The following is a 25,818-nucleotide window of genomic DNA, read 5'->3' as shown; positions in this document are numbered from 1 at the left end:
CGCGTATTGCTCCATCATAAGAAGGATACTTGATAAATCGATGGGTGTAAATAATTTTTGTTTTTTTTAACGTAATACATTTTTTTTAATGAGGCATCAAACAAAAATGAGCCAAAATTTTTCAAATGTACCGCCTCTTCCTTCATTTTGAATCTTGTGTGCCAGAGCCTTTAAAGACATATATACTTAAAGAAGATAGGGAGAGAGAGGTAGACGAAGGACAATAAAACTCTGCTACAACGTGCTCGAAAGAATGTTTCAGTGCTCCATTTCGAATACTGCGTGCGTTCAAATGTTAGCCTAACAATAGGACCTTGTATAGTGAGATGTGTATCAAGACATATTATTGCAAGTATTTTATAAAAAATAATACATACGTTTATAATTCCTGAAAAAAATTTGTTATTTACATTAGTGTCTTGATTAATTTATCCGATTGATATTAGTAACATACATATTGACAAACGATAACGTGGTCGATAATAAACAAATAACTTTGTGTTTGTACAAGACTCATTTTTTACTCCGTTGAAAGTGTAAACTATCGATAACTATATCACTAAGGATTCAAAAAGATATTTCAAATAAGCATAACCTTAAAGCGATACAATATCATTTTAATTTTTTTTTTTAAGTTAAAAAGTATTTCAAAAAATTTTTTTACAAGTTAGTTTATGTTATTCTTTTTTATCAAAAATTTTGCATTGCGGTCAACTTTTTGGTGAGTAAAAGTCAACTATTAACATAAATTTTTTTTCATGCTTGTGTTATTTTATTATGGTGTCATTTTATTTTTTCGTTATTTTTTTTCTATTTCCTTCCAACAAAGTCTCAACTTTTAAACCTAGTGATAACTTATTCTAATAAAAATAAAAAAAAACCAACGTAAACAAAAAAATTTAATTTAGACTGTATTTTTTTATGTTTTTCTAAAATATACTAAGAATTGGTTTTTAGCTCGTCCTAGTTGAAAAATAATTTTATCATCTAAAATTTTTTTGTTGACTTTTGTTTGTAAGATTCTCTGATTGTGTATCAAAAATAAATATTATTTTTAATTTAATGAGTAAGATTTAAAAAACGTTGCAAGTCCTAATATTTTTTTTTACTTTGTACGACTATATTTTTGTTCCGAGGTGGCATTTATTTTGTCCTTACGTAGAATTGCTATACACCAAGAACCGCCACATGCTTTGTGTACGATAAACACTTAAGAGGTATAGACGTGAAATAATGTGCGCAGTTGTAATCTCACATTAGTCATCGTGGTCACATTTCATATAACTAAAAGTAGGCTTCAAACTATTTTCACAACCCGAAAAAAATTTGGTAGTGTACAAGTTTGTGTATAATATTATGAAATTTGACGTTTTTTAATATTATAAACAATTATTTGAGTGAAAAAATTGTATTTTGGTATCTTTGACTAATGTTTAATTTTTTTAAGGTCTTACGCATAAGTGTAAGAATAATTAGAATCTAAAATCTTCAAGTTAATTTTTAAATAATGATAATTCTAGGAAGTTAAATTTATGAGTGAAACCCCTTAGTCGTTAGACTCAAACTATTTAAACTTAACTTAATGACACGTTTACTCAACTTGAACAATTCTCATAACTCTTTGACCTGAGCCTTTTCAATTCATATATTTTTCAGCTGAATGAACAAAAATAAATTATGAATTTTTCATGCATAACTGGTAACGGTACTAGCGTAAGAACCAACGAAAGTAGTAATTTTACTAGTTTTGAGATGCATCGTTGCACATTGTCTATATGGAAATACAGTAGATTGGAATTTTCATGTGTTAGGAATACAGAACTTCTTCTTTATAACACTTTTACTTAGAATTCTAAAAAATATCATCGAGGTATATTGAATCTAAATTATTGAAACTCTACTACTACCTGATTACTCCAATTTAAAAGTTTCTCATCAATTTTTTATCATACTTTTTGAGGTCAATCCCTCCTTAAAAAAATTATTTATTAAAAAATTAAAATTAATTTATTCATGCGTACTTTGTTTCGATATTCATCTACAACATGAAGACTGGCATGCGAAGTGTCTATAACACTCATAAGTACAAAATAATATTAATGTATAAAAAAATATACAAGTAACTATTAAAAAGTCTGTTCCAGTACCTAAAAATATCTCTTTTTAGATATGGCACATTGTTTCCACATTTTTTGTAAATTCAAATGGTAAATACTGCTTTGGGATAGACATGAGGTAATAAAAAAAATAAATAAAAACTGTTTGTGGCGTTATGTTCATCATATACTGGAATAAATAACTTAAATACAGATAATTGTTCAAATAAATTTTAGACAGATGGCCCTCGTATTTAAGATCTTAAAATATTTCTAAAAACTAATGTAATATTATTGTTTGTTAAATTATTTTATCGTAATTTCCTTAAGCATTCATTATTCAACTAATGAACGATGAGTGTCAATTTTTTCTGAATGAAAAAAATCGATAAACAAAGTTGATTGCTGTAATAAAACAATCTTTTTTTGCCCTTTGAAGTCCACTATCAATTTCTTACTCCACATGAAATATAAGTGGGTAATATTATTATTATATAGTGAACAATATTTTTATCGTTGGAAATTTAGTAGACTCCATTGTTGGATTAATTTATTGTAAAAAATAAATAAATAAATAAACATATGCATGTATAAATTACTTATTATTATAATAAATAATGAAAGCTATTTACGCAATAATGTAAATCAATATACAATCATATTTATTATTCGTCAAGTTTATTATTGACCTTGTGCAGTAATTACATACTAAGGGCTTAAACCATAAGTCTCACGGAAAGAAGTTAATATACAAAATAACAATAATAATACTTATGCAAGATTACAGCGTATCGTAATTAATACATGTGCTAAGAAAATTAGACGATTATAAACATTTTTAGTTAATTTAATATTACTCTTTGTATACCTTCAATAAATAAATATTGAACACTTGTAAAACTTGTAATCTAATAAGAGAATCAAGTTTCACTTTACTGTTTTAAAGTAACTTTTTTTAAAAAATTTTTTTCTTTCACAAATAAATTTCATTTATTTCAGAGACTGAAGTGATCTCACTTGAAATAACGATGGAATTTTTAATTTTTTCAGATTTAGAGAATGAAACTGAATGATATATAAAAGAAAGATAGTAACCAATCACCTGCAAAAATTTTGAATAGAACTACATCTCAAATTTTATTCAAATTTATTACTATAAAGTTCAGAGGTCTTGAGTTAATAAAATTATTATTTTATGTATTTGCAGTTACAGTACTTGAGGGTATTATCTTACATTAAATCTGCAAAAACGAGGTGCACTTGAAGGTAGTAATTTTTTAGTTTTTTAATTCTTAAATACGAAAAGGTTTAAAGCTATTTAAAGACAATTGATTGTGCATTCGTGAATTTTAGGATTTTAAGAGTTAAAAGAAATAAAAATGAACAAAATAAACAAAAGCAGCCTCCACGAGGCAGCTCGCTCCGGTGACATTGTATCAGCTTGTCAAATTCTACAAAGGTAATTAGTATGATTTTGAAAATTTTAAATAAAAAAATAGTCTTTTGTGCAATGCTTTCGTAAATTTTTCAGAGACCCAACATGTGTAAATGATTGGAATGTAGACTTCAAAACACCTCTGCAGATGGTCTATGACGCCTTAGATTTTGAAAACGACGCGCAAGCCGACGACAGACTCGCAATGATGAATTTACTGATTGATCATGGAGCAGATGTGAATGTACGAGGACCCAATTTGCAGTCAGCACTGCACTTGGCCGTTGAAAAATACCAGGTAACATTTAAATTCGGAGAAAGTTGTTGTTACTACTACTCGTGTGAATTTTAATACTTTCAAATTTAAAGACCCATGGTGCCAGGTTTCTTTTGGAAAACAAAGCTGATCCGAACATCCAAGACAAATTTGGTGACACCCCGTTGCATCGGTCGATGTGTAAAAACGTCGGGCTGGTGAAGCTGTTGCTGCATCATCGAGCGGATCCCAACATTCTGAATTCCAGGAACGAGACTCTACTAGACAGAGCCATTTGGGGTTTGAATTACAACTTGTCAAAGACGCTCATTAGATACGGGTAAAGTTTTTTACGTTTCATCTGCATGTCCTTCGAATACCTTGACTCGGGGTGACAATTTGATAATACTCAAACGGCATTTTGGTAGGGCTAGGTGCATGAATATCTACAAAAACCTACTGGATTCCTGCAGCTACTATTCCATAGGTGGCTGTAAGAACGAGTGCGACAGACTGGAGAGCGAACTGTTGATTATGTCTACGCTGAGTAACGCGACTCAAATAGACATGCACGGTAATTTTTCGCTGAAAAGTTTGATGTACTACGCGGTAACTAAACAGCATAAGCAACGGAGTCACGCAATCAACAAGAACTGCCTGGTCTTTGATATATTGCGTAAAATAGGCATCGATTCTAAAGACGACATTGGCAACTCAGAACTGCATCTAGCCGTCCGAGACATGGATGAGTCGAAGGTCAATAATCTTCTTCAAAGTGGAGCCAACGTCAATGTAACCAATCACTTTCTCGACTCGCCGTTGCATTTGTTACTAAAAAAATTAGACTTTTCTGGCAAAGGACGCGCGCAAGCTGAGGAAAAGTGCGGTAGAATTGCCAGATTACTCATTGAAAATGGTAATTTGACGTTGATTTAATTTTGTCAAAACATCCATGTTATTGTATAGTTGCACGAGGCAATGAATCGAATATACATGTATATTTTTGCAGGAAGTGATTTACGTGCTCTCAACTGTGTGAATAAGACACCGTTTTACTTAGCAGCGAAGAAAAATGACAAGGAATTGGTCGAACTAATGCTGGCAAAAATCGTGGGAGTCGACGAGGCGACACTGAAAAGGTCAGTTTCAGGAGTCATCCCTTGGTTAATCGATCACAACGACGAGCACGAGCCTCTGCTGCACGAACTCATAGTGGCTGGTGGCTTAGGCCACGAGAAAATTGTCCATCACCTGCTTGACGAAAATTACATCGACAAAACGAAAATGATCCGCAGTCAACAAATCAACACAGCGTTGGATGCAGCCATCGGTTCGCACAGATATAACATCGTTAAAATGCTTCTCGAGGCTGACTTTCGGGGAGACAGGTTTGTTGTTGTATCGCAAAAACACGTATTTTTCGGCGATTCACACCCGATATTAACGAAACAATGCTCTTTTGTCGTCAACAGGCGTTTCGGCAGCGTACCTAATTTGCCCATTCAATCGTGTTACCAAAGCCACTTGAGAATCGCATGCTTGTTCTGGGAATTCAACGACACGGAGACTATGGATGAAGCGATAATCGATGCCTTCCATTGCGTGGTTCACGACTCAGAAGCGAACAAATTCGTGTACCTGTTGATATTTTATTACGCCATTTACTTGCGTACAAACAAGTTAAATGCAAATCTGTTACCGGCAAAGGGACTTTTCAAATCTCATAAAAAGTTATCCAAGATTCTGTCCGAATGCAACAAAAAGTGTGACGAATTGAAAGAGATGAAAGCAGGTGACTTTACTATTTTCGACGCCATGACGATGCCGTTGAACTCGTTTGTTTTGATATTGGACACTAGAAGTAAAATCAAAGCTGTGCAAAAAGTTTGCTTGCCGCTGAAAAAGAAGAAGCTGAAGTATTACGAGTACGCGGTGAAAGCTCGCGTCGATATGGCAACGGAGAGAGTCATAATATTTCACAGAGCAAAGGATGTTTTGAACAAAGCTCTCCAAGGTACACTCGAGCCAACAAATTTTAAAAGCCTACCCGATGAAATTGTATGGAATATTTTAACTCGTCTTAACATTAGACACTTGAAAAAAATTGCGAATATTTCTTAAATTTTATTTTCATTTTTAACATTTATTTGCCCATTTATACATTATATAACGTGTATCTATCCACCATAACTATAAGACAAAAAAGTTAGACTTTAGTATGTAGCTCAGTTTGTGTTTTAACATGAGTAAATATGTTCCCAAGTTTCATTCTTCTCCATGTACTCAGCCTGACAAGTTTACCCACCTAAATAAAAATATGCAACAAAACAGAGATCGAGACTTAAATTAAGTATCTTTAGAGTGTAATACACCTTATTGTGTCAAATACAATTTATTTTATATTGAAAATAGATACAATAAATGACGTTAAATCATGAGACAATGATTATAATGCTTTTAATCAACAATAATGTTTTCTTATTCTTCAGTATGAAAGATCTATTAATAAAATAAACTATAAATAATTTAGACGTACTTGTAATTACTATACCAGTAAAAAAATCAAACCTTTTCTGTAGTATTCAAGAGTTAAAAAAATGAGTACCTTAAACGTTAGAAAATTTTTTTTTTTTTAGTTAAGAAATAATTGATTTAGCCTTGAAGATTAAAATTAATCCTTTTTATTTCATACTCACAATAGTCTTGGATCAAGAGATACTGCCAAAGGTAATAATCTTACGGTGTTTAAATACGCACCTGCAACATAAAACAACAAATTGTACATTAGAAAATCGGATTGGTACAAATCAGACTGTGTATGTAAATCAAATAAAACTATGTATTCAAATCAAAATATCACAGTTTCCGTAAACGATCAAATACCATAAAAATTACATAAATGTCCCAAAGGACAATAGCAAAAATTTACGATTCTATGATACTAGGGTCCAAGAGCCAGCTGAGGAGTCAATAGAATAGAATCATCATTCTCGACCAATAAGAAGAAAATCCCGCTCCCATATATGTATCCACGGTATTTTTCCACCCTACACTGTATACCTACGTGTATAGATGGTACACACGTGCGGGGGTGTACAATCAAAGCTTCTCTGCTTGAACTTCCGCAAAGCCGTTTTCCTTTTTGTCCCCTTCGACACTACAAACTCGTGTCTCGTTTCCCGTTCTCACTTCCAGTTCGGCGCTTGTTGCCCCCCCCCCCTCTTCCCACGACAACGTAACGCGCGTGTGTCAGTTCTCTATCTCTCCCCACAACGACTCTGACGATTGCCACCGCCTTTGGCGTCGGAGCTTGTCGGAGCTTATGTTTCTTTGATCTCTCGCCTTCTTTTGGGCCTCCATCGCTGCTTTTTATGGTTTCGTGGGAAATTTGATGAAACGAGCCTTCTTTTTGCGAAAATCATCCTTACTGTATAGGAGATGGATGTTTACAAAGGTAAACATCGTTGTTCCGTCAACATTGTAGCTGTGGTGTGTTATGGTTTCAATACAATCTTATACTGTAGGTATTTGAGGAAGAATATGACGCGGAGATGAAGAAATGTTTATTATTGAATCACAGATGCCTCAATCAAAATAGAATAGCTTATAACATTTAATACCATGAAATAAGTTGATTCCTACTGTATGAGTGTTGTTGTAAAGTTGGTACCAACAAATGTTCATCCATTTTCACGCAAGTTGGCGTGTAAAAAATCCAGAAAGTAGTTACAAAAAGCAGAGGAAATCCTCAAAATTTTAAAAACGTTTTTACAACTTATTTATTGGCTTTTCAAAGAAATGAAAATAACGTTACTCCAAACGTCATATTAAAATACATTGGGGCAACGTATGGGACTGATAAATTTTCAACAATTGTAGTAAAAAAAAACTATATAAAATTGATTTAATGTTGAAAATTCACGTAAGAGAAAGAAAATATTTCGATGAAATATCTGTGATGGAGTAGTAAATACGACATGGCTCAATTTTGATGCAATAAATACGAATGGATTATTTATGTCTGGACACCTTTGGCATCCCTAGAGCAAACAATCACGGAAAATAAAACGTTTCACGTAACGGCAGTAAACTTTTCTACATCGCGTTATCGGCCGTACAAATGTTTTATCTTGATCCTCACGCTAAACGTAAACTCGCGTCCTTGTACTATTTATCAGCCCAAAAAAAGTATCCATTAACTACGTGATAACGTCGCTCTACATCACCCACTTGTCGCATTTTGACATTTGGATTCACGAAGCAACTTGCGTTCGGACGATAAAACGAAAAACTTTGACGTAACGACGGCATAAAAGTAACGTATCGTTTACACCCTGATGGTTCGATAATTGACAAACGACACCCTTATGAGCATCACTTTCCTAACAAGCCAACACTCCCGAAGTCGTAAAACTCCTTTGTAAAAACCCAAGAACAATATCTAATCTCAAGATTGAGATTTGAAAGAAAATCTCAAAAAAAAACCAACCCCCTCCATACCAGATTTCTGGATCAAGTGGCCTCGTCTCGCGTCTATCCACCCCCTTCGTCAGCTGGCTCCACGTCACCGTCTCACTTCCCCTTTTCTGCAGCAAAGATCGCGGGGGTGTCGGTGCAAACTCATCCACACCTATCGATATTCGCTTATCGCGTCTTCGCATCTTTGCTTAGCTCGCGCGAGATCGCCTCCCCCCAGCTTTTTCATACTCCCCCACAACGACGTCGCTTTCGCGCCTCACCTCGTGCTACACATCCAGCTGCGCGAGTGGCTTGAATTTATAATAGCTATGCATTGTCGCTTATACACGTGTCTCCCGGTGTCGTTCGATGGTACCCGTACGCCGATCGGATATTAGCTCTACAAGTGTACTCTCTGCGTGGGTGTGTACTACGCCCGCACGTATGTTCCATTTGATGGAAGCGTTTTTTGTGTCGGCGGATTTCTTTTGTTGGTTCCACATAAAGCTGGAAAAATTTATTTGGCGGATAAAACGTTTGACAATTCGAGCGCGTAAACGACGGGAGTATCGATTGTACGGTTCTTTTTTTTTTTTTTTTTTTTTTTTTTTTTCGTAAAATCCATATACGCTTTGGGCGATAAAAAAAAAGATTACCAGCGAAACGCGTCGTTGCGCTCGTATGCGTTGGATTAATGGTGCTGAGCGATGTGGCTCCCCCCATTTTTTTTGTTGTACGCGCGAATAAAGTAAATGTCAAGCGTATACGAATTTATACGTATCAACTGATAAATAAAGCATGTCGTTGAGCTCGTGACAATATTAGCTCTTCATTATTCAAATTGAACTCACACGCTTTTTTTATACGTACGTGTATCTGTGGAACGTAGGTGTGCATACACCGGAGGGCAGTGCAAATATTTAATTTAATTTGAGCCGGCTGTCGTTGGAGGCTGTACTGTGTGTACTGGACCGTGGAAATCGGCTAAAAATAATTAATGTGAATTATTTTAATGCAAGCGCCCGGTGTCAAAAGTGCCGATCGGTCTTTCGGTACGTGCAGTGGGTGTAAATTGTGCGCGCGGATGGGCAAAGATATAGGCACGGGGGAGCCCTCATTGGCTTACGTGCTTTAATTAAATTTCTGCTGAATAGCCAATGAAAATCAAATATTTGAGTACCGTATAATTTGAGGCTAGCGGTTTTTACGCGGCGTGCACGCCGAGGGCTATTTTACTGAGGGATTTTTTTTTTATTTTTTTTTTTTCGTTATTCATGTTTTCGATTGCAGGTAGATGGATGATTTGTTAATTTATTGTTCACTGTGATCGTATTAATGCTTAAGGAGTGCAGGGGGAAACTAGGAGCAGCGAAACTTTAACTTTTTATACGAAGCCTAATTAATTTTTTTTCTATATTGTGAAAAATTAGGGTTCGCTTGTTTTTATAACAGTTTTGGGGTCACAAAATATTTTGACTAGGTACTTGCCATTCAAAATTTATCGTTCACAACTAAATGAAACTAGACACATTCCCACTTTTATTACCAACGTACAAGTTCTATTATTTTAAAGTTTTTACTGACTCAATTCAAATTCTTTTGTGAATCCAAATACTTGCAGTAGCAGTATAGCCACATATAGTGCGATACAAAAAAGATTTTATTTCTCGGTACATCTGTACGATACATTGAAAATATTTTTTATGATTCGACAATACCTCCAACTGCTTGTGTATACTCCAAATAACACGTGTTTGATATCGTTTGCGTTTCACGTGTTGATTGATACTTGAGCAGATGCTTATTAAAAGTATATCTCTTGTTTATATCGTAAATATTTGTAGAGTAAGTGCAAATCCATTAAAATGTATAAACATAAGAAAAAAAATACTGTGTAACTGATAAATTATTGTATAATAAAAATACAAATGATGAAGTACTGGAAGCAAAGGTACACATAAAAGAACGAGATGAAAAAAAAAAGAACCTTAGACCACAGAGCGAAGAGAAATGAACGCCCGGAAAGGCATAAAGAAGGACAAACACAAGGAAACGAGCCATCGGACAAGTGGATTGATGCTGATCTTTTTTTTTTCCGAAAAGGAGAAAGACGCTGATCCACGGGTACTACGAGATTAATGACACGGGGCTGCACTCTACGTGTACGCACACAAGCTATATATACGCCCACTTAAAGCGATCGCGTGTATAGAAACGACGGGTGGGTGGCGAGAATTCATAAGACTGTTCAGGAAGTGTTTGAGATATTGTTGTAGAAACGATGATGGTTATGCTCTTCGATTAGCAGATTCTAGATCCACACGAACAGGGATGACAGTGGATGTATTTTTTTTCTACTCTCTAAGCTCTTTCTATCAAAGACTAATGAATCATAGGGGGCCTTTCACGGAACAATGTGGTATCGAATATGCTTTTGTTATCGAATTATCGTCCACACGTACCTCTTTGCGCGTGCAATTACCTTTTCCCCTGTGGGTGCGATAAATATCGCGATGGCAATTATAAACGTTGTGCACGTGGTATTAACTTTTTAATGAAGCAAAATAAGTGGACAAAAAGGCGAAAAAAAAGAGTTGAATCGTGGGAATTATCAAAGTCGTTACTCGTATTGTTGAAAAACCGCATACGTGTGCGGTGTGGCGGTAAAAAAGAGGACGAAAAAAAATAAATCTACCTTCTTTTGCTTGCTCATGTATGCGCATACGTAAATAATTGCACGACCCGAGAGTATCTAAAAAAAAAAGAAAGAAAAATAAAAAAAAGGAATCTGACCGTAGCGCAAAAAATACCTATCTCTGCGTGAATTGCACGGCCAACTTTTGCAAGCTCTACTCTGTATGTGTGTGTACACGAGTGGAGGGTACGATAATTCGAGGCGAAAATAATTTCTGTACCGTATCCGGAGTTGCTCGCTTCCGATAGGAGGTGGACGTCGCATAATTGAGGGCGCGGCGTCTATTATTCGCGGAAATAATTATAAGAGCCGTTCGTGGTCCGAGCTTGAATTATAGTGTCCCTTTGTACAACGTGTAATGAAGGACGACCAAATGTATTGATTACCAGTTTTTTGACACAACGGTGAAAAATGTAACTCCTTTTTTGGCTTATGTTGTTTTAGTGCATTAATTAAAACAAAGCTTTTTTTACCTAGTACCAAATTATTATTTACACAATAAAGTAATGCTTGTAAATAGAAAATGTAGTAAAACCATTAAGGATAAAAAAAAATACATGAGCAAAAAAAAGAGTTTCCTATTCGTAAAAACTTAAATTATAGAGCATAAAATATCCTTTTAAGCTTTAATACACTTTGTTGGGCATAAAAAACTGTAAACACTCGCACAAAAGGGGTGCAATCTTTGAAAAACTTATTAATCATATGACGAAATTGTACGACCAGGGCGCGTAAAACTATTAACTTCGTAATGGAGTTTTGGGCTTTACCTCGTAGCCAAGCAAAATTCATTATTACCCTCCCTTGGCCTCTCATTCTCTTCCGCAAGCTCATAACATTGTCCGCGCATAAACAACAATCGACGTTTTCAATTTCCTGCCTCTGCCTCGAACTGATTTGGTTGCTGCTTAAAAGCTCACGAAAGCACGCCGTCGACAATTTCGCGTTTAAAATAAAGTTTGATTTTTATTTCCACTCTTGAACTTTTTTTTTTTTTTGCCAAGTTAAAATGTTATGTCATTTTAATGCGTAGTAGAGAGGGATAATACAATGAGACGCTATTTGAGCTGGGATGCTGTCATATATTAAAAAGTAACAATATGTGAAAATGCGAGAACTTGGAAAAAAAGTCTGATGGTTTGAAATCTGGACGAATTTTAACACAGAAATAAGGTAAAATATCGTCTTATGATGTGAATTATGTGCAGTCGATGGATAAATTGCGTGTGAGATTTTTGTAAAAAAAAAAAAATGATGCACATATTTTTTCGTTCAAATTTTTTGGAGAGACTACAAGTTACTATATTGTGAATGACAGTAAAATTGTGTATTTTAACCGTAGTGTCTTTATGAAGATGACACGTATTTTGAATTTTTTTAAGAACTTTAATTGTCAGTTAAAAAAGTAAGCTGCTTAAAATAAAAATTCCATACAATATTGGCGTTTTACCATACAATTCGCATTATTTTTTTAGATTTTGCGTATGTAAGAATATTTTTATTTATAAGATTTTTTTTCTGCATCATTAAAATAAAATATAAACTCAGAAAGTACCAAAGAACCGAGTGAAAGAAGAAGAGAAAATGACAAGCGCGACAACAGTTAAGGGGACAAAGGAGGAGGGTCGGATTAAAACATCCTGGGGATCGAGATGTTTTATCTCACGCCAAGTGCGCCACTGCGTCGCGTGTGCCGGTCCCGTTATTATTGGCAACTTTTCTTCCCTTAATATCAGCGACGATGGAAAATGACTTTTAATCTCGGCGACGCGTTTGACGCTAGGAGAAGCCCCAAGATCTACGGGGGATGCTTTTATTTTGCCATCCAGGAATATTGCGATGTCATCAGTGAGACGCCGTTTTTTTTCTTTGCAGCAAGATTATCTTCACCGGGGTGGTTTGACTTTTTTTGCGCAATACTTTCGACTCTTCGTCAAAGGGTTTTATGAAAGTTTTGAATCACGGCTAATTGGAGGCAAATAATCAACGACGTGGCTAACTTTGAGGACGACCGTTCTTTGATAAGCATTTTAATGAAAATTTAATATCAAGTTATGACGCACTTTGCCGCACCGGCTCTGATGATTCGCAGGGATGGGCTTGCCATTGGCATGTCGTGTCTAAATTTGATGTAAAAACAATTGGGTCGACGATTCGAGTGAAATAAGAGAGGGAGAAAAAATTGTATTTTCCGATGTATAGTGATTGCTCAATAAATCGATCAATAGCAATGCCAATGAGTTGCGAAAACTGGAGGTTTGTATTCAATCCAGTTTATAATTGAAATCGCAGTGGTGCCTGCATATGGAAATCAATAGTGCATACGTGGCAATCTGGAATCTAGGTTAGCAACTGGATTTTTTCTTTTTTTTAATTTTATTTATTTCTTCAACTTTGTTTGGATTCCAAAGAATTCAATGAGGATTTTTCGATGAAAACAATACATAAATAAATACCCAAGAAGTATTAAAAGTTCACAGTAATTAACAACTTCATTTTTAATTATAAAATGTAATTTGTAACTGTATGCAAATAAATATTAGTATTTTTCTTGTTTTCCCACATTAATTATCATTTATTCAATGTTACGATTTTTTTTGTATCTTTTTTTAATGGAAATTTATTTGATATTATTTAAAGTTATTCCGAGCATTTTTTGTGGTACAATTTCACTCGAGTTTCAAATAAAAAAATTAAACATATTTTACCCATTAAATTTTATGAAATAAGCAAAAAAACAAATATGCACGCAACAATGAAATTTGAGAAAAATCAGTATAATTATCAACCTCGAAAATTAGTAAATCGTAATTTGAATTCCAAAGTTTTGAAAGAGCTGTAAGCCCCGTCCTAATCGGATAAAAGGGCCGTAGCGAGGAGGTGGCCCCTTGAAGCTACAGCTTCTCTCAACTATCTCAGGACACTGCGATACTCATGTTAGCGTTTTACAACGTATCCCTTGATATTACCAATAAGTTGTATAAGTAGTTGCAGGTGTACGCAGGAATCGCTCCACCTCTCGCGTGTGCAGCCAATTCTACATTATTATAGACTTGTTTGAAATTATAATTTCCCGTAAGTTTAGAATTAAAAATTTTTTTAGAAGATTTTTAAACGATATACAACTCTTTATCGTGGAAAAATTATATAAACGTAAAACCATAGTTCGCTCTTTCAATCTTAATTTGAGCGCACATTAAAGAGCATCCATTTTCTTTATGGATATGCAGAAAAAGAGAAATAGAAAAATCGGTAAAGCCACGAAAAACCTATAAGCCCAAGAGGCAGCCAAGGTACCATAAAAAGACCCCATTGTCGGTAAAGAGTAGAATAGTGTAAGAAGCGGAAGAGGATGATGGAAAACACATCGAGGAAAGAAACGTCGGCGTCGACGACAACTACGGGTGGTTTGGTCGCTCATAGTCGTTTTCGTGGCGGACGAGCCGAAACGACCTTTCGTCGCGTCTTGTCGCATAATCCTTTGACTGGGCTTTTTTCTTTCTTCTCTACACTTTGTTTCGCTTTCAGACACTTTTATTCTCGCGCCACTGTACGTTACTCTTATCTATTTCTTGAAAAAAAGGCTTTTTTCATCGTTCGACTCGCGTGCACTCAGTCGTCTTCTCTTCACTTGGATTCTTAATATTTAATGCGCCAGACGGTGCGGGTACAAGGAGTGAAAGATAGCGCTCGCTCGGATCTTGAAGTTCCAGCTAAAGAAAGCGGAAAATGGATAAAAGCGTCTTTTAGAAACGATTTGTCTTGAGCTCATTGAATTTAAGAAAACGGGAGAGAAGAAAGTGTCGAGGAAAATTTTCGTTTCCCTATCGTTTGTCATTTTTAGAATGACGCGAATGAGAGGAAGAAGAAGAAAAAGGAATAAACATGTATTATTCACGGGCAATCGTAATTGAAATGTTGACAGAAAGCGCTTTTAGCTTTTAATTGCATCGCAAAAAGCTCCCACGAAGAGGTAGGAATTATGGACTCTGCGATAAATCTTTTTAGTCACCTAAGATCTCTGGATATCTTTCTTAACTGTCGACGCTAACATATATATTACTCTGACGTAATTTTTTCTCTCTCTATGTTTGACCTAAAATTTAAAGTTTTGGAGCTTCAAATGTAGTACAAATTTAAAAAGAAACTGCAAAATTATCCGCTTCAACTACAAATATAAATTTTTTTATTTACACAATGCTACTTTTTACTTTCTTTCAAGTTATTAAAACAGACCATTAAGTTTTACTCTATGATAAAGTGGTAGCATTAAGGCTGACTATAATATCTTTGCCTTACTAGTAAAGTCTTTTTTCATTTACAAATTTCTACCATTTTCTTTTAGTTTATTGAAACAGTTTAATAAATCTTACTCAATAACAAAGTGGCAGCATTAAGGCTGACTATAATCTGTTTAAACTACTTTTATGGTATTTTTTCATTCACACATTTATACCATTACACTTTTTTTAGCTATGAAAACAGTTCATTAAATTTTACTTAATAATAAAGTGATAGCATCAAGGCTGACTATAATCTGTTTGTACTACTTGTATGGATTTTTTTTCATTTACACATTTTTACCATTTACAATTTTCTTTTAGTTCATTAAAAAAGTTGAAAATTTACATGCGTTAAACTGATTACATTTCAAACAAAGCCGTTAAGCATAAGAAACGGAACGCCGCTTACAGATGGGAAAATAATGAGAGCTGGAGACTCTCTCTCTCTCTTTCTTTTACGTAATCACACGCTGTAGCGATTTCAAAGTGGATTCCTGCGACTGACGTTTATAATTAAGATTAAGAACGTACATTACGTTGGTATTCGAGCGAATACTAGGAAATGAATAATCTTGCACGTGACTGCATTACGAGAAATAATATTCGTTTCGCTGTTTCCACCGTAAAAATGGAAAAAAAAGTTTTAAAATACAGAGACTCAATACTATTGTCTTTTACACGTTTAATTATTCTAAATATATGCATCCAACAAAATAAACAAAATCAGTTGTCCAGTGGTTTGTCATGCGAAATAAAAAACTTTTTTAATAAAAAAGATTATGATTTATTCTTTATTGTACTGAGTTATTATTACTTCAAAAACGTTTATGCTTAAACGACAGCTCTTGACTCGATCCGTCATAATTTTTCAGCCCACTAAATATTCCATTGAATTCAGTTGTCATGGTATATAGTAAATAGATTTTTTTTTACTGTAGTGAAACAATAACGAGTGAGATTATATTTTGAAAAAAATAAATTTAAGACAAAACGTTAGCTCGAAAAATCCATGGAATGTGTAACGGAGAAAGGTGGTGAGACGAAGGTAAGACAAAAAGCTTGCCCAACGTGGGCGAGGCTGAGAAAAAAAGAGTAGCACCTATATAAGAGAAAAGAAAGAAAGAAAGAAAGATTTCAGCCGTCAAGTTGAGGGGTGCTTGTACAGAGAAAGTAGACGGAGCAAAAGAGGAGAACAAGAAAAAAAAACGGGAGAAGAGAAGAAACCAACCACTTTAGCGCGGAAAAAAGAGAAGAGATTAAGAGGGTGCGTGGAAAGGCGTGTGCAAGCGCGTGGTTACTGTTTCCTCGGGCAATGGAGATGGGAAGGGCGTGAAATCGCGAGGAAACGTATTTGCGGAGAGTAAAGCGCGCTATGTAAGTTCACGAAGTACAAGGACTACTACCGGCTGTCAGCTGCGTTAGGTGTGTACGTAGGGCGGAATCTTGTACACGCATTTACTCGCATTCAAGAGGAAACACTCGAACATCGTGGCTCTGTGTTGTGTATAAATTCACGGGATTGGCCCAATCGCTCCTTCTATTGAGGTTTTCATTGTGGTCGGCCTACAAACGATTGGCCGCTACGAGAGGACAGCAATCACTCCAGCATGACCATTTGCCACTTGTGGTGTTTATACATGGGTGTTTACACATGAGTGTTTTTCTCTCGTGTAGTCTATATAGTTCTTTCAGCTTTTATCATCTGGATAATTTCATTAGAAGTATCCTGCTAAGAGACTTTTTGTTGTTTCTTGTTTTTCCTAGAGAAATAAAGGATTCTCTTGGTTATTATCGATATTGGAAACAGAACAGTATTGAAAAAGATACCAGATCTGTTTTTACAATTTTTTTTTTTTTCAATTTCATATGGAAAGAAAACCATTCCAAGTTATCGCTTTCTGCTAAAAAAAAACGAGGGATGCTGCTATTTCCTCTGAGATACCCATGTGTAAATGTATCATGAAAATAGTATTAAAAAATCCTGTCCAAATAGACTTGTATATGGTCAAAATGCTTCCTCTCTCTAAAAATATAAGAGAGCAGTCATACCTCACAAGCACAGTGAAGCCGAGACGAAAAAAAAATTTAGTAACGCACGTTGGATATGTAGAGTCACAAGGTGTCTTTAGAGTGGGTGGTAGTTTCCTCTCGTTCGGAGGAGGGGGTGAGACTCACCACCTGTTGGCTCGTATTTATCCAGTAGTCAAATTCGCCGCAGGGAATTTCTGGCTGCTCAAATTCCGGAGACCAGTCCCGCCCATTGCATGCCCCGTCGTGATTCAAAACGAATTTGTAAGAGCGTTTAGTGGGTCGAGGGTTTGCAGCGCGAGTGAAGAAACGAAGAAAAATGATGCTGCTCCGCTAGAGATCAGGGAGAAATTCTTTGAGTTGCAATAATGGAGGGGTGACGCAACAATAGTATGCATGTCACTCTCGTTTCAACGAATGAAATTTTTTTTTTCATCATCCCCCAAAAAAATTGGGTTTACTTAGCCAATTGAAGAGCCATACAACTACAAAGATATACGACTGGAGTAATTAAAAATCGTTCCTACGAGGATGTTACATTTCTCGAGGTAATTTAATCAAGGCTTGAAATTTAGATTAAATTAAAACAATTAATTAAAACGGACACTCGCCACAAAGGACGGCGGAGGGGGGGGCCAAAAACCGAAAAAAAAGACACTTGGAATTTAATATTGAAAGTACCTGGACGGAAAGCGGAATCGCAGCCTCAAACGCAGCTCGTTAATGTAATTAAAAGTAAAAGGACGGAGAAAGAGGTATTACACAAACGATCCCACGATAAAAGAACAACATTCCCCACGGCTCAGCGGCACATTAATCTTCTACCCCCCCTCCCCCCGGGGAGTCGAAAAAGCGATAAACTTTTCTCTCCACCGATAATCTTGCCTTAATCTCGAGTAATCTTTTTAACTGACTGGCGCTCTTTAAATACGGACGGGGGGGCGGCTTTTGCTCTTGCAGTTGGGGTTGCTCCGCAAAACAGTACACTTGCAAGAGGCTACGTAAACTCGGCCGGCTTTTGAGCGAGAGCGGAGTGAAGAAATGTCCCCGGGGAGCTCGCGTCGTTGGCTCGAGCTTGCAAAACTCCGAGTGTTGGATGAATAGGGACTTTGAGCTTGGTTTGATGGAACGTGTAGCAAGAAATTAGTCGGGCTTATTAGTATCACGGTGGTAACGCGTGTACGTTAGATATGTTTCAATGAAACGATACTCTGGATGAAAGGTAAAGTAAATTGAATTTTTCTGATTTCTTGCTACTCATGTTGATTTATTTTTTCAAGAAAATCTTACAAAATTTCAATTGACATAATCGGCCAATATGATTTTTGAATGATTATCTTCTTAAAATATTAAAATCAAAAGGTGAATGTTCCCAACGATAATTACTCAGAACAACTACAGAATAACTATTAATATACATAATTATTATTTACATAAGTGCCATATAAAGTTATAATTCACATCCATACTCAAATTTTTCTTGCAAATAGAGTGAAATTTGTAGTTCTAGTTTCAAAAAATTTTCAAGAATAGTAATTTATCCGAGAACGTCTTGAATACATAACGCAGGTCTGTAAAAAAAAACAACAAAAATTACCTGCTTACTCAGACTATCTTTTTAATAAGTAAACGACTACGGTGAGTATTCAGGACTGAATATGCAATGTAACATTTGGTTTTTCTTTTAATCTCAAAAATCAGAAAAAACAGTGAAAATCATTAAAAACTGTATGATTCCTTAATTTTCCAATCTTAAGACCTCACAACTTTGTAACCCTGCAAGATTATTAATTTCAAAATAAAAAAGATACTGAGATATTAACTAATCAAGCCTAATGATATTTTTGAGCTAATCATTTTGAATGTTAACATTTTATATTTTTTCAGGGGCTACAAAAAAATTCCAAGGTGATTTAGATCACTAAGTTATTTTTTTTATTTTGTATTCTTTGGAGCTGTGTAATTAACGGAACAAGAATATCCTTCAAAATCGTCATTTTACTTTGAAAATCCGCTCCTTTTCTTTCTCCTTCAAGGATTATCACTAATGAAAAGCTCATTGCAACTTCCTCCTTTTATAATAGCTCCGATGCCACTGGAACATTTTCAATTCAATTTCACGACCCCTTGGCAGGTTGTATAATTCGTTCTCGAAAAAACACTGGAGAAACTTTTGAGTTGCCAAAAAAAAATTTCGAAAAATAAAAAAAAACAGCTTCCGCACCAAAGTTTTTAACAGCTTCGCACTTTCCCCCCCCCCCCCCCCCGTCGTTCCGACTGAGCGCTTTTTCGCTCACTCGTAACTTTTTCCAAAGTTCGGCTCTTTTTTTTACTCTTGACCGCATCATGGATGACTGCTCGAGTAAGAGAAAAACGCGTTTTTCTCACAACTACATTTACAATACACATACTATGGTATAACACGAGTCTAATGCGAGTAGACCGAATTGTCTATTCCTCTCGCGCGTGTACACTTAGGTATGGCCTCTTGTGCCGCGTAATACGTAAACGCGCGTGCACTCGAGGGGCCCCGTTCGAGCATGTGCTTCAACTTACACGGCAACGAGGCAGGAAGCGAGAGGAGTGGATCGTCCCCGATTTGCCGGCTAATGACGTTAGACAGGCGGCAACTGGAAAGCTCGGGTTCTCTTATTCACGCTTAATTTTCCGGGAGAGAATAATTGCTCTTGGAAGCAGTGGTGTGCGATTTTCGTAATTTCGGGATGAAAATGCTTCCTGGAAGTGACTTTTTTTTCATGTGGGCATCGCGTTCATGAATAATAGCTTCTCCAATGTTGATCGAGGCATGTTTATTTAGCTTGGAAAAAATACGTTGGTGAACGCGAGTTTTAAAGATTTATTTGAACTTTGAAGCGTCGGTTTATGAATTTTTAAAATAATTTCAGTATTAAATAAATACGAATTTTCAGCTTTCACGGTTCGGGGGGTAGTTGTAATGAAATGTTTACAAAGAGCCCTTTCATTTTAACGATTCAAGATACAAAGGTTGTTTTAATTAAAATTGAATTCGACTCGACTCGAGAGAAATTCAATTTGCTTTGGGTGGAAGGGAGAAGCTAGTACATTCAAATTGCATTCACTTTGACCCATTTTTACGTAAGAGTGGAGAAAAAAAGCATTTATTACCTTGCTATACAATTTTTCCTACAAACGTTTCCGGTTCCCTGAAACTCTCGCCTAATCGAAATTCGACACTCGAAATGATAAAATTCATTGGCTCGATAAACTATGCTATTTCAAATGACCACTACGCTGGAAATTCCCGACCTCTTTCTCCACCCTTGACCCAAAGCCCTGTCCACTATCCCACGTACTCGAAAAAGGATCTCTTCGAGTTCTCGGTCCACTTTTTCCGAGCACAACCTCATGAGACACACCCCGATCTTCGAGAACTGCTCAACACGAGTTCAAGGTCACGTATGTCACTGACCAGCTTGAAGTCATCATTTACTTTTGGAATTGATGTTTCTCTGTTTCAAGGACTTCCAGTATAGGTGTAATTTTCTCGACAACCTAGAAATTATGGTACAAGTGTGTTGAGGTTAATGGTGGTAAGAAGAAAAACGTCTTTGAATTTCACGAGAACTTTGAATATTAGAGCCTTGATCCTAATTTACTATTCTGCATGAATGTACTTGATGATGACATGTGACGATGAGGTTGTTTCCGTAAAATGTAGGGCGTATTTGTTAAGAAAAATGTTCCTTCCGTAAATCTACTTAAAAAATTTGAAAATTGAAAAAAAAAGAATCAATTACATTACAGCAGCAGCAAAGCCTTTTGGTAAATATTTCCAAAGCTCCTCTCCAAATCCAGAGCAGTTTTCCTCCCTCGTTTGATTATCTCCCTCATCTTCCCTTCTACGAAATCCTCCATCCGCATTTCAAGCCCCATCGCGCGCACAAACACGAAGAGAGTCGCTGACTCGCAATATCGTCCTTTCTCGTAACAACTGTCCATACACACACCCCCAAACAACGTCCGTCCTCTGTTGCTCCATCCACGCGCAAACAGCTATATTGTCACCCGCAACCCAAGACAGCGAGGGCATTGTCTGCCCCTCATTTGGCTCAGCCCGGATTTTCCAACAGCGCGTTAGTTAATTTTCGGAAAATCGATCCGAGATTCAGGGAGCTTTCCATGCACATAATATATATATATACACGCGTACAGGACCCACGTTGGCGTTTGGCTGGCACTTCTGGTGCCATTGTCCTTTTCTTTGGCAATTCCCTATTGTCCGATCTACGGCTTGAATGATGCGTGGCGTAATAGACTTCGATTTATCGATTATTCTGGCAGGGTCTTGGGCGTGCATGGATGCAGGGGACTGCCTTTTTGTTCCGCAGTCGATATTAATGGCTTATTAAAAGTTTTCGGGTTAAACAATGATGTCCAGAAGTTCGCGGAATGATGATGAGGATGGCCATTGTTGCTTCGATGATTGAGACCTTTGGAGGTAAATACACGCTGAAGTTTCATTATTTTTACGTAAATCAAAATTTCGAGATCTTATTTGTTTTTCTTTATTTAAAAAAAAGGTCCTACTCGATCTCATGAAACGAGGTTTTGTCTTGCTAATACACAATTTACTCCCAAAACACGTACCTACTACAATTCCAACATATCCTTCATAGAAACCAAAACACCCGGTAGGGACATAAACTATCATCGTCGCATTGTTTAACAATGAAAAAACCGAACCTCCCCTAAAATTTCACTTTTCACCGAGTACTGTGAAAAAAATCCCCCCATCTCCAGAGCATCGTTTTGAATTCTCCCCAGCCTTCTCCTTCCTACGCATACTTCATTAAACCTCACTCGCGCAAAACTGCTTCAGCCACTTCATTCCACGTCCCACACCCCCGCCCTTCTCCCCTTCGAGTTCATTACGGCAACGTACACCTCCCTCTCGTCAACATTTCCTGTACTTCGGCTGCTTCTCGCTCTCGTTTCGCAGCAGCCATCCACGCGTCTACGCCTACACCGGCTTCTGTTTCCAACTACAAGTCATCCGTCTTTATAATCGCTGGCTCTGCTCCCGACGACAACGACATCGCGCGCGGAACATCGTTGCAGCCGAAGACGACCGACTCCACCAGCGGCGCCGGCTTACACCTGTACGCGCGCGGATTATTCATTAAGATTAATGGTAAGAGGTTTTCGGTTCACGCGAGGGAAGCGACGAGTACTCGTATTGGTATTGCTTGCTTTGGGTAAATGTGTACGTGCACGGTCTTTTTAATTGCACACAGCGTGGTTGGTGGGCTCTTTCATCCTGCAGATCCTCGCCAGGACTCGTAGGCGCCAAAGGTTTGAAGCTTGGATTGACAATCGTGCCCTGTAAAATAGTTTTCTCAAGGGCTTGGTACACCCAAAAAATAACATAATCACAGAGAACCCAATGTGCATAAAAAGCTTACATTGTCCGTAAGCCTATCCAATACTCGAGTTTCCTCAATCTAAGACTCGGACCATTTCTGTGCTCCACCCATGTACTCATGCAAATCAAAGAAAGAGAACATCTCTTTGATATTCTAAAAGAAAGAGGAGCTTGTAAGTATAGGTGTAATTCACGTATAACCCGTGGAAGCTAGAATATTATATCGCTTACCGTGTCCAGCAGGGCGTTGGACTGACCGACAGGAGCACGTGTGTTTATTTGCTCATTTGCATGGAGGCATCCGTTTGACCTCCCCACACCCCCCTCTAGCTTGTTTCCTTGCACCCACACGCCCTTATAAGTACCGAAGCAACACTACTGTACCCCGAGAAGGGAGCTTGCAACGTGTACATAACTTATTATGCATGCGGATGCTCGTGCATGTGTCTGATGCAGCGCTTCGCCGAGTCGTGCATGTATAAATATGCGCCCGAACAAATACAGGCGAGGGAGCGTGGAAAGTGGAGTTTCGCTCGTGCCGGGGAGTTGGAAAGAAAAATCCAAAGACCGGCATTTATTTTATCCAACACTCGTTTTTTTATCGTTTGAAACCAATTGATTCCTTTGGAATAAAAAAATTGCCTTTGGTAAGGAATTATGGTAAACGACCTAAAACTTGGGGTGCGACGCAGAAGGGTAGGGATACTTTTGGTCCGTACCAAGTACTCGACATGGCGTTTTCGCTCACCACGAGTGCACTCGAGCGAGCAAACATTTCATCATCGAGTCCGTACATACATTAATACGCGGGTGCATCAAACAGCCAAGCTTTTCAACAAACCCATGGAATAGCACACAATATCCCTTGCATAACAACTCGAGAGTTATCGAAACTTGATCCATCCACGTCCACACGAGTACAGCTTCCTGCCAATTTATTTTTATTTATTTATTTTTTTATTTTTTTTTTTTTTTTGGTATAAGAACTCAGCTCGCATTGCCGCGTTTGTTTTTCAAGCTGCGCTACCTCCCCTGCGTGTGCTATACTATTCCGACCTTTCCCGGTTGCTGAAAAATTTCCACACTCACACATGCAGGGATGTATACCCATACAAATGCCGGAGAAGCCGTAGAAATATCCTACCGTGTGTTCAGCCGAAAGAGGAGTGATATCGCGATGATGTAGTGCTCCGACTCGCTCTTCATTTTTTTCAGCACTGACCCACTGCCGTTTTGCTCTCGTATTATAACCAGACGGTATTATTTTCTTCTTTTTTTTTCACTTCCATTTCATGGTGGAATGAGGGAGGCTTGACTGCACGGGGTGAGCACATGCAAAGAGAGACAGAGAGCTTGGCATGTGTCCAGGATGGAGGAGCTCTGCAACTGCACACACACACACACACGGGTATTTTGCACCACACCATCGGGGAACAAACAGCATTCCGAAAGCAGATTTTTCGGTCTACATGGCAATGAGGTAGAAAAAGAAAATCAAGTCGGCAAGGGGCAGGGGGGGAGATAAGTGGAGGGCTGGTGAAAGAGTATTGATTGGCATCGGCTCGGGGGAAGAAGCTCTATACGTGCGCGTCCGATTACTTTGCGATGGGCTGGATAAGCCGCGCTCTGAGAGACCTCTCCCTTCCCGTTTTTTTTTTTCTTCTCGGCCCTGACAATGCTATACACGGAGTACGCAAGCTGCGATCTTTTTTTCCTCCTTCCTTCCTTTGTACCCATTTTTTTTTTTTTTTTTTTTTTTAATGTGTAACATTTATTGGTATTGCGTGGATCTTCGAAAGAAGAGCGATACATTCTGGCACGTGTAATTAGCGGCAGCCGATCGATACCTCTGATGGACTTTCTACCCCGCGACCTTTTACGGGATAAAATTTTTCTTTTTTTTTTTTTTTTTTTTTCTTTTTAACGGGGTATTGTGTGGGTTCCGATGGCGTGGAAATGCAGTGCAAACGGGGAGAGTCGCAGAGTGAAATCGTATTAGTCAGTGTAGGCGCGGGCAGCTTGCGCGCAGAGGCCGTAAAAATTTTTATACCGGCGAGTCGTAATTTTGGCAAGTCGTAAATGTCCCGTCGTCACGGCAAAACGAAATTGAGGCGTATCGATTATTGTCGTTGTTGTTTATATTGTTTTTGCGATCGGATAGAAGCGTGTCTTCTTGTAAGAGCATTGTCAGCGAATTTCTTTTTTTTTTTTTTTTTTTTCGTTTCGTTGTGTGCAAGATTAGCTTTGTAGAAAACGTGATCGTCACCCGTAAATCGTAAATTGTATGAAGGCCACATTGGTATCAGTGTGACTCTATAGCCAAGAAAATGTGAGTAAAATTTTTCAAGGATTAACCCCATGAACAGTGATATTTTTGATAAAAGATGATTTTTTGCAGATACAATCAAAGGTGTATTGTGATTTGGCGTGTTTAAAAGATGAATTCAGAATAACGTTTCGCATTATTTTGTAACACCAATGCCACGCTTTCTCTTTAGCGTGCCAAAAATTCGATGAAATATTTATATGTGCCGTAACGAAAGGACCATAAAAGTGTCCCTTAAAAAAGTACAAATTTCCGTTGCGCTCGAGTATACATGCATAAAGGCAACACATTTTCCAACGCAGTACTTTTTTCCAACTTTCCCTCCCTTCTCTCCGTTTCTTTTTCACCGGAGCTTGCAAGCTCTTACGTATTCTATTTGTCTTTTGTTCCTCAACGCCTTCTTTCCCTACTTCATCGTTTTTTTTTTTTTTTTTTTCGCTTTTTCTAGAAAGAATCTCGGCGTAATGGGAAAAGTTAGACTCGAAAGCGAAGGTTTTTGATGCCGTCGATTTCCCGAGTAACAAAAGATTTTAGAGGCGATACGAAGAACGTAACACCGTTGTCGGCTCATTTAAACGCGTAGTGAGAAGTGCCTCGAGTTATGCAGGGAAAATGACCCCATTATATATAGAGTCCTATTTCCATTGCCAAAGGGTTTGAGTTGCTATTACATGGCATGGTATTGGTTCTCTATTCGATTTATCAAGTGATTTCAGCTCAAATGGAAGCAAAAGTTTGATGAAAGTAACTTTTAAAATTTACAGAGACTTTCAGTGAAATTTTATGTGCAAAAAAAAAAGTAAAAAAAGTATTCATTCTGGTGAGCACAAGTGTTAC

At 37.2% G+C, this 25,818-nt stretch overlaps 2 protein-coding genes across 2 annotated transcripts in view; one reads left to right on the top strand and one right to left on the bottom strand.

Annotated features, from left to right (window-relative positions):
* Window positions 1-25,818, bottom strand: part of LOC106639027 (uncharacterized) — a 213,443-nt gene that overhangs the window by 165,372 nt on the left and 22,253 nt on the right. The gene's annotated exons all lie outside the window — the stretch shown is intronic.
* On the top strand, window positions 3,476-5,908 carry LOC149375381 (uncharacterized). Its single transcript, XM_089588816.1, has 6 exons — window positions 3,476-3,555; window positions 3,628-3,829; window positions 3,901-4,127; window positions 4,216-4,703; window positions 4,797-5,175; window positions 5,260-5,908. The coding sequence occupies exons 1-6, from the start codon at window positions 3,476-3,478 to the stop codon at window positions 5,906-5,908; spliced, it is 2,025 nt and encodes a 674-aa protein (XP_089444942.1).

Source organism: Copidosoma floridanum, unplaced genomic scaffold (genome assembly GCF_036245765.1).
Source record: "Copidosoma floridanum isolate Cflo_tuat_1 unplaced genomic scaffold, Cflo_Japanese_pri ptg000007l, whole genome shotgun sequence".
NCBI lineage: Eukaryota > Metazoa > Arthropoda > Insecta > Hymenoptera > Encyrtidae > Copidosoma > Copidosoma floridanum.
The sequence above is the reverse complement of the archived record's forward strand: the minus strand, read 5'-3'. Positions and strand labels throughout refer to the sequence as shown.

Coding starts and splice junctions, on each gene's coding strand:
- LOC149375381 (XM_089588816.1), top strand. CDS start 3,476: ATGAACAAAATAAACAAAAGCAGCCTCCACGAGGCAGCTCGCTCCGGT. Junction 3,556..3,627: donor GCTTGTCAAATTCTACAAAG/GTAATTAGTATG, acceptor TAAATTTTTCAG/AGACCCAACATGTGTAAATG. Junction 3,830..3,900: donor TGGCCGTTGAAAAATACCAG/GTAACATTTAAA, acceptor TCAAATTTAAAG/ACCCATGGTGCCAGGTTTCT.